Source organism: Egretta garzetta, unplaced genomic scaffold (genome assembly GCF_000687185.1).
Source record: "Egretta garzetta isolate BGI_Z169 unplaced genomic scaffold, ASM68718v1 scaffold413, whole genome shotgun sequence".
NCBI lineage: Eukaryota > Metazoa > Chordata > Aves > Pelecaniformes > Ardeidae > Egretta > Egretta garzetta.
Genome location: NW_009259054.1, coordinates 525,431 through 535,168, shown reverse-complemented (window position 1 = coordinate 535,168; position 9,738 = coordinate 525,431). Strand labels below are relative to the sequence as shown.

Sequence of the window (9,738 nt, the reverse complement as noted above, 5' to 3'; positions counted from 1 at the left end):
CTGAACCCCTCCCTGGTGAAGTAAATGTGTCTTGCATTAAAGCCTGTATCACTTTCAGGAAAAAGTGATACTAACTGTAGCTTGATCCAAGATTATGGGCTTGAATTAAAGTAGTCCCATAAATACTTCACAGAAGCTTGTTTGTATTATTTCTCCTATGGCTTCTCCATCTTTTGTACAAACAGAAGACTGCGGAATCCATGCAAGGCACACAGTGTATCTGGTGGAAGAGATAGGGAATCTTCCCTAGGACATGAACTGTCATGAAGCTCAAAAGCAACCCTGGCTGTAGAAGTCATTACTTTCTTCACCGAGTCAGTGTTTTGGCTAGTTAATATGATAAACAAAATGTCTGACAAAGAATGCCAGTTCTGTTGTAATAAAAGATGTAACATCCAAATAATCTCCTTTAAAGATGTCCTATTTATTATTGAAAGTAACTTGCATATGCCAGAACTGAAGTATGACAAATATAATTTAATCCCTGGAAGCAAGCACACATCTGTGTAGCTTCCACCGTAGAAATACTTACTCCCTGAGCAGGATAGTCTGATTTTTATCTCTTGCTGGTTAAATCAACTGAATTCCTTTCTTTTCCTGTGAGGGAAAGACTGATGTATCTCAGATGTGCTTCTATAACATTAGATTATCTGTCCTGGAAAGCCAAGTTGTTGGTTGGTTTCCTAGGAGCTTGAGGCCACCTTTCCCAAGATATATTGCAGTAACTGATTTCCTATAGGTTTCCATCTGCAGCTGCAGGTAAATGTGTCTTGTGAATAAAGGGGAGATAAATCATTGTTGCTGTCTGTCTTGAACACCTTCTCAGGCCCTGGAGGACCGTCCAAGTTCCTTGTTGGTAGATCAAGGTGACAGCAGCAGTCCATCCTTCAACCCATCAGATAACTCCCTTCTCTCCTCATCATCACCCATCGATGAGATGGAAGAAAGGAAATCCAGCTCCTTAAAAAGACGACAGTAAGACCACATTTTCAATCCTTTTTTGACAATGTTTTGAAGAGATAAACGTTTTTAAAATGTCCATTTTGAACTGGCAGCAGAAACTGTTAATCTGGAAGGGGGAGGACTTGTGTTAGGTAGGTGTCAAATATGCAGTCACATTATGCAAAAAAAAAAAAATAATTCTTAAACAGGCACAGTTTCAATTTCCTGTGATTTTTAATTTTAGTTATACCTGTGTTTGATTTTTGTCACAAGGCAGTCTCAGTTATGCAGGTAGATGCTGATCTTTAAATGTTTAGAGGGTGATTAGGCCTCAAAAAACTGGTCATTCCCCTTGTTCTGTTCCACAGCACACTTAATTTCTTTATGTAACAGTAAACTGTTACCATGGTAGAACAAAAACATTCCTCGTTTCAAAATTATTTAAATCTGTGGGTAAAAATAACAGTTCATATATTTAAGGGTCTCCAGACCAGAGACATAATAGCATTTTATTTTAAACAATAGTTAAATGTTTAATTTTAATGACACATTTAAGAAAACATTTGGCTTTAGATAAACAGAATTAAGCCTGCTCTGGTTCCAAAGTCCAAGCAACATCTTGCTCAGAAAGAATGTGCATTAATTCTTCCATTTCAGCTCTGCTTATCAAACATATGTGACTACGAATGTCTGAAAAGCTGTATGCCATTAATCCTCTTCAAGAATCTGTTTTATTTTTGTAATGAAATGTGTGTTCACCATTTTCTTTCCATTGTAGCTATGTCTTACAGGAATTAGTGGAGACAGAGCGAGATTATGTACGAGATCTTGGCTACGTAGTTGAGGTATGATGGTTTGCATTCTCTTGTTTTTTCTTTTTGTTGTTTGTGGGGGGTTTTTTTCATGTGTTACCAAACAGCTGTGTAGCTCAAAACTCACAGCTTTTTCTAAACAAAGCACAGGAAGAAACTGAAAATGTGCATGTTTGCATTCTGAGTTTTCCCTCCTGCAGGCTTTTAATGTATTAGAAATATTGCATCAGATCTCATTCCTTTTTTTTTTCTCCTGCTATTGGGTGCACCTCGTTAGTCTTCTGAGGAACGTTGTTAGTAATTTTTTTTAAGATAACTACCTCTGGCCTAACAGTATCTTAGACTTGATGGTTTTATTTAGCACAACTAAATTAAAAAACAAGCATTGTAACTCGGCAGGTAGAGGAACAATCCTAGATTTGAAAAACTTGCTTTCCTACTGCTAGGCTTCTCTTAGACTCCCTAGCTTCCCCTTCTGTAAAATAAAATAGCATCACACATCTCTCTTCAGTCTTCAGCAACCCACAAAATGCATTTGGAAGAGTAGAGAGAATGAGCACAACAGTGAATTTCAGCCTAACAAGGTTCAAATCCTAAAAACTCTGTTTTAAAAGGAGGGAGGGAAAGAAAGACCAGCATTGTGAGTCTTTTTACAGTATTTAAAGGGTGCATTGGACGGCTATGAACAGATGTATTTTTGTAACTAACAAAATAATTCCTGATGAAAACGCTAGACATAAAAACATAAACTTTGTGAACTAAAACCAGAGCTGGCTAATTAGAAATAGAAGTATTAGGAAAAAAATAGAAGGAATAGAGTTGCATGAATATTGCAAAATATAATGGCAGGGTTAGGTTAAAGGTTGGACTCGATGCTCTCAAAGCTCTTTTCCAACCAAAGTGATTCTATGATTCTATAAAAACACTCCCAGCTCTATGTGATAGAATTGCACAGTGAGACGAGTGTTTATATACACCAAAAAAGAGAAGACAGGACTATGGAAAAATGTAAAAGGAACTTTATTGCAGCCAGAATGCTTGCTGATAGAATCGATGTTCAGGTTTTTTTGTGTCTGTTTAGCTCATACCGCCAGCAGTAGTTGCAGTCCCATATGCAGCGCAGCTGCTTTCTTCCCCAGCACGCTTTTGGTGTTGGGTCAGTGTGGATGGCTGAAATAAGAAATGCTGAGCAAAGGAGTGCAGAAGCCAGTTCAGTGGCTCTGACTTGTACTTGGTAACAGCCCTACGTGGCAAAGCATTGCAGCTGCTTCAGACAAGAACGACTGTAGAATTTTTCCCTCTGCTTTGAGCCCGTTCACTCAGGCTAAATTAGCTAGAGTGAATTCATCTTTCTAGCCCTGGGCAGCGTTGTGCAGACAAGCTCTAGGCAGTTTGTGATATTTTGTGTCTATGCTCGATGTTATGCTATGTTATAGCGCCTTTTTTTGGTTTGTTTTTGTGTCCCAGGCAAGCTGTTGTCATGGGCAATTTGGAAAGCGTCTGGGAAAAGGGGGATTAAAAGGCAACTCACTTTTTTTTAAGTTAAAATGTTCACATTGAACTTCCTTGGACTGTTGCAGGGTTATATGGCACTTATGAAAGAAGATGGCGTACCTGATGACATGAAAGGCAAAGACAAGATTGTGTTTGGAAACATTCACCAGATTTATGACTGGCACAGAGAGTACGTATTAACTTGAAAACTACCCGCTGAACAATTCTACCTAAAAAATACTAGATCGACTTTAAGAAAGTCTTTTTTTCCCTCAAATATTCAGATGCAAGGTAAATACAGTTAGTCTTGTGGTTTGAGTTGTAGATACTTACAGAGGTTGGTATGAAGGTTGGCTTTAAACAAGGATGCTTATATATACCAAGTGCTTCAACTGAGAGTCTATAGTACAGATAGTATTATGTACAGAAGCTTGTATTGTTGTTTGAGGCTTTGTTTTCAAAAATATTTTCTCTAAGAATACAGTCTGAAGAATTTGTTAGGGGTTAGCATGGCAATATGAGCACCTCAGGCACTCAAACTAGGAAGGGGAAAAAGTTTCAATCACTATATGAAACTAAAGAACTTTATTAATGAACACCATTATTTTTTCATCTTGACACGGATTCAAGAGTGTCCTTTTAGAAATCTATATTAAAATATTACACCATTAACTTTGTCATTTTGGACGCACATTAATATCCAAGCTACTGATAGGGGACACAAAGTGGACCTTGCAAGTCAGACCACTTTGCCTTGTGATCACCTGTTGCTAGAGTGCGTGCTATCAGAAAAAAATGTTTATTCTGTTTATGTTCAGCTTCTTTTTAGGAGAGTTGGAGAAGTGCCTTGAAGATCCAGAAAAGCTGGGATCCCTGTTTGTTAAGCATGTAAGTGCAAATGTTTCCTTTGGCAAACCCCTATTCCTGCTACTGACCAACACATTTCATTATTAGGGATTTATCTATGGTACAACACAGTTAAGAAAGTGTTGTAAAATATTCCTCACTGTAAGAGGTGAGGTTGTAAGAGCTTATAAATAGACTAATAATCCAGTTTCTGTTCCCAGTATCTTCCTTTGGAGAGGAAATATGAATGTGGGCCCTGTTTATCAATTCAGTTCCAGTTCTGTGCAAGGAAATTGTAATTTTGTATGACCAGATAGACCTATCTTCTAATCCCAGGAATCCATGCAGTACCATGGAGCATAGGAACCAAAAAATAGGAAAGTATCTCATTCTTCTTACTGGTTTTAGCATGTTCTAGTTCTGTATCCTTTCCCTTTCTGAGAATCACAGCAGTAGCCAAGGTTCCTTCCTCTTCACTTGGGGAAGGAACTGGGAGTGCCAGAAATTCATGATGTTTAATTTCAGTCCAACACAGTACCCTTTATAGCTTTATACAAGTCCCTGCTTTTCCACTTTTCGTTTATTTATTAAAAGGAATGACCGTGTGATACATCTGGGTATTATAACACTGCAGAAGGAAATCAGATGCACTAGTTATCTAGAAACTAGGTATCAAAATTGAAGATACCTCAGACATGCCACTAATCAGTCATTTTGGTGGCTCTTTGTGTAGAAATACAATTTAGTATCTGTTTGAGGTGAGGTCTCAGGTACTCCAAATCATGCAAGACAGCAGAAGGGAAACCTGCTAAATATGATCATTTGCACAAGTGTGCAAAGGCTGAAGACAGACTGGATTGAAGCATATTTAATGGGTTTCAGATTTTCCCTGTGGCCAGTGTTTGAAGTCAATACTAGGGTAGCAAAAGAGCACAGAACCAAACATTAATGGAACAGTAACATTGGAAGCCAGGCCTAATTTCTGGACTAATGATGAGGAATGAGTTGTTTTATTTCTGAGGGATTATTATTATTTAAAAACAAAAAAAAAACACAAACAAAGAAAAACCAGCCATGGGAAGAGGGGAGAATTCTGGCACTGGTAAAATGGGAAACCTGAAGGGAGTGACTCTCCATTTCTGATCGCTGTTTTACTTTCCCCTGGTATATTTGTAACCGAGTTGTCTTTGAAAGGCACCCTTACCACTGCAGATGGAAAGGCAAGCTGTGATGCTATTATAACATCCTCTAGCAAAACCCTGACTATCAGCTAGAACATGACACTTCAGTTCCTGCTCTTAATCTATGTTCTGTGTCCTTTTCCATCTCCCATCTTATTTCTTCCTTTTTTGCTTTCCGTTTGTCTTCTCTGGCCAGTACTCCATAAGTCTGTGAGCAGAAAAGCCTCTAATGGCAAAACCAATCCTAGCAAAATGATAAGGAAGATTTTGGAGTAGGTAATAGATGCATATGGTATGTCTGTGTTTCTTAACCAGCAGGGTTGGTAATCAAGAATGGATCTTTAAAGGCTGAAGTTACACTCTCTTTTTCTTTGCTGCCTTGTGTGAAGAGCACATGCACAAAATACAGAATCAGAGTTAAAAAATACTAACACCACCATTACCATGCTACATCACCTATGGCTCCACTCAAACTGCAACACTAAATAGACTACTGAGAGATTTCTCCTAACTGCTCTGTACAGCTAAACAGGAGGAGGCTGTTGTTCTAATATATTAGAATAATAATCAGATTATTAAAATAAAATAAAAATTATGATACTTCAAAGGTTCCATCCATTGCTTTTGCTAAAAGAAGAAGATAACCATTTGTCTACTTAATTTTATTTTGGGACCTGCTGAGCTATCGTCTCTAAACACCTGTTGTTAAGGAGTCTTTATAACTGTGGCAATTTTCTGACTTGTGTTGCCTTTCTAAATTATCATTATATTCCCAAATAAATGTGTTTTCAGGTCTGTAATTTCAACATATGTAGCTGCTGCTTCTCCTCAAAAGGACCTTTTTAAATTCGTACTTTCAAACAGCTGTACTTCTTAAAATAATATTCCATTTCAATCTGGCATGCCTTTTTCTTGATGATCATCTATCATTCTGTATCTTTGTTCTTCTAGGAGAGAAGGTTGCACATGTACATAGTTTACTGCCAAAACAAACCAAAGTCTGAGCACATTGTTTCAGAATACATTGATACATTTTTTGAGGTAAGTTTCTGAAACAGAATATATGGAAGGTGGAGGGTGTGTAGAAATCATAAGCAGTATCAGATCTGTTGGTAAAAAAAAAAAGCACATATCATTGTTACTGTTTTAAATTATAATTTCTTGCCACTTCTGCTTTCTCAAGTCTGATACAGGCTTCTAGAGATGTATTAATCTCTAGGGGAAGAAAACTAATGTTTAGGTATAAGATGTTAATTAATCCGTAGAGTCTCATCCTTAGTAGCACTAGCCCAGGCAGTGAACAGTGTATATTATATGATGGCAATCATATAATATATGATGCTCATATATTTTTTAATAATATCTTTGCTCATCCAGTGGCAATTCTGGATGAGCAAAGAACACTTTGAAAACAGGCTATATACAACCTGTGATTGAAAAATTACATTTCACTATACAATCTTTTCAAAAAAAGATGTGGAAGATGCTTGGAGGGGGGAATGTTTTGGAAACAAAGCTTATAGAGGTAAGGTGAAGGACTCTTGTTAGTTTTTGCTAACTGAAGATTAGGTCCTGCTCTGAATTTTGCCAATTTCTGCTCTGATAGCCACTAATAACGATACATCCTGCTGTGTTTCTAACTCAACAAAACAGAACAAAATTGTTTCTAATTGAATGAACAAAAAAAAAAAAATTGTTTTACAACCATCAGGATCTAAAGCAACGCCTGGGCCACAGACTTCAGCTCACAGACTTGCTAATAAAACCTGTGCAGAGAATTATGAAATACCAGCTGTTACTAAAGGTAAAGTGATGTTGAGATGAATGATTTAATATATGCAGTAAAAGATGTGTTTTATTTTTTAAATATTGCTGATACTTTTCCACCCTCCTCCCAAACAGAACTCAAATTTGTAAGGAATGTAATATGATTAATTTCTGAGCGTATTCGGATAGTTATAAAAATTGCAGTGAACAGCTTGGGCAGAATTTCGCTTTTTTTGTTTTTTAACAGTTTAAGACCAAATGAACTTCAGTCAGTGACATGGAAGTGTTTAGAACTTGTACCAATGTCATATGAAGGGGACAGAGATCTCCCAACTGTTTTCAGATGTAAATGTGGTATGAGTTGTTGGGACTCATCCCAACTTTTCCAACTACATCTGCAACCATTTTAATACCACATAAATACATGTTTACTGAAAAACAACCCTGTGTATCACAGAGGTCATTGCCTTAATACATTTTCTTATATGATCTAAATCAAAAGTAGTGAATCAATCTTAAAAGATAAGAGGGGGAAGCACTGCAGCAAGAAGCTTTAAAAAGAAAATTTTTCTCTGTGTCTTCTGCGGTCTGTCATTCTTGGACAGAGGATAGCAAATGCAGATTTTCTAAGATTTCTCGTTGATTAATGAACAAAGAACTCATTGTTTTTTTCCTTTTTCAGGACTTCCTCAAATATTCTAAAAAAGCTAACCTTGACACAACGGAACTAGAGGTACTTGAGACCTTTTCTCTTAGTGATTTGCATGTTCTTTAAATTTCTACGTGTTTTGACATAGAGTTGCTTTCCTTTTCTGATACTCTTGAGAATGTGATTATGATAAGTGTTTACATTTTGCATTTCTGTTCTAAAGAAACCATAGCAAATGAAACAAAATTTTATCCTGCTAACTCATTTGGAAAATAAAGCTTTGACTTTTTATTTGTCTTGAACAGAGAGCTGTAGAGGTCATGTGTATAGTACCAAAACGGTGTAATGACATGATGAATGTTGGCCGCCTGCAAGGATTTGATGTAAGTTGGCTGCGGTTTTGCTTAGAGTTTTTGTCAGGTTCTCCAGAAATTAACCATTAATGTTGTGGTGAGAGTTGGGGGGAGAAATGAGGTAGAGTGCTCTCTCACTATCTGGTTAGCTGGTACAAAAAGCAGTGAATGAAAAATCAAGTCTTAGCCCTGCCAAGAACCACTTCTTGGGAAGCTTCACCTGTTATGTCAGTCACACTAGGTAAGTCCTTCTGCAAAATCTAGGAAGCACTGGTGTTACTCATTTGCCTTATTGACTGATGACTTGCAAAATAGTGAAGTAATCGGTTGCCAGCAGGTGAGCAGACCTGACCTCAGCAGTGTAGGCAAAGGAGGAGTTGCTAAGGTCAATAAAGTTCCTGAGGCAACTGTAGCCCTTCTCCTTGTTTTTCTGAGTCTAGATGGACTAGTCTAGTCCATCTCTAGTCTGAGATGGAAATTGGCTATTGAAGCAGTATGCGTCAGCCAGGCTACAGTCACATGCGCTATTTGCAAAGCCCTTTCTCCTCTGTGATGCAGGTATGAACTTGAATTCTTCCCCTTCTCAGCACCCTGGAAGACAATAGAAGAATTTATGAATTACTGTGGTGGGGGTGGCAAGGAAGGAGTTATTGAGACTAGAGAGATGAAGGCCTCAGTGTTACTAAGCCTCAAACTGCAGTATCAATTGAAAAGGGTGGGGTGGACTTTTAGTTTGTTGTTGTTTTTTTTCTTGATGGTGTTTGTGTTTTTGAGAAAGAGCATAAGAATGTCTTGTGTATAAGAGGATCAATGGATATATAAATGTCAGTGACATTCAGAAATTGGAAAATATACAAAGCTATTTTGGCGTGAGCATCTGCTCAAAAAGATTGAGTGGGGAAAGAAATTAAGAACTGCACTAAATATGTTTCTGCTTGCCTCTGTGTTTAGGGTAAAATTGTAGCCCAGGGTAAGCTCCTGCTCCAGGACACATTCTTGGTTACAGACCAGGACACGGGACTTCTGCCACGCTGCAAGGAGAGACGGGTCTTCCTGTTTGAGCAGATTGTCATTTTCAGTGAGCTGCTAGATAAAAAGAAAGGTTTCTCCATGCCCGGATTCTTGTTTAAAAACAGTATCAAGGTAACTGTTGTGTGTGAGTCTTTGCATCCCCTACACAAACTCCACTAAGGTAACAGTTTTGATTCAGTGTGGAGTCACTAGTGACATCTAGATGTGCAGTCATAATGCACAGTCAGGTGTCAGTCATTTCCTGAAATTACTTCCTACCAAATTCGTGCTTGCTCTGATGATAAATTCAAATCTATGGACCCAGCACTCTGATGCTTTCCATGTGAACCATACCAAAACCAGTGTCCTTGTACAAAGCTGGAAAAGCATTCACAAAGAGTTTAGTCTTCAGCTCTGTGCTGTGTGTACACCACATTGCAAAGGCATTGCAAATAAAGATACTAACTTTTTATGTGTCCCTTCTTTTGAGTTTCAGATGAAATCAGTCCAAATGTATAGCTAACATCTGTAAGTAGTGCCACCTTCTTAGACATGTCAGCTCTTCTACAAGCAAATCCCTCAACCAAAAAGTGTTTGCTCCCACTTCAAGCCTTCTCTGAAACAAAAACTGTTGATATTAATGCCCGTCATCCCTCCTGGTGAAGTGTTTTGCATGGACCCAA

The 9,738-nt window shown here is 37.9% G+C and overlaps 1 protein-coding gene across 1 annotated transcript in view; it reads left to right on the top strand.

Annotated features, from left to right (window-relative positions):
- Window positions 1-9,738, top strand: part of TRIO (trio Rho guanine nucleotide exchange factor) — a 185,023-nt gene that overhangs the window by 155,395 nt on the left and 19,890 nt on the right. Inside the window, 9 exon segments of the mRNA XM_009635132.2 lie at window positions 827-975; window positions 1,721-1,787; window positions 3,335-3,438; window positions 4,067-4,136; window positions 6,227-6,316; window positions 6,987-7,079; window positions 7,725-7,775; window positions 7,997-8,074; window positions 8,996-9,187. Of these exon segments, the coding sequence (XP_009633427.1) occupies window positions 827-975; window positions 1,721-1,787; window positions 3,335-3,438; window positions 4,067-4,136; window positions 6,227-6,316; window positions 6,987-7,079; window positions 7,725-7,775; window positions 7,997-8,074; window positions 8,996-9,187 (894 nt within the window).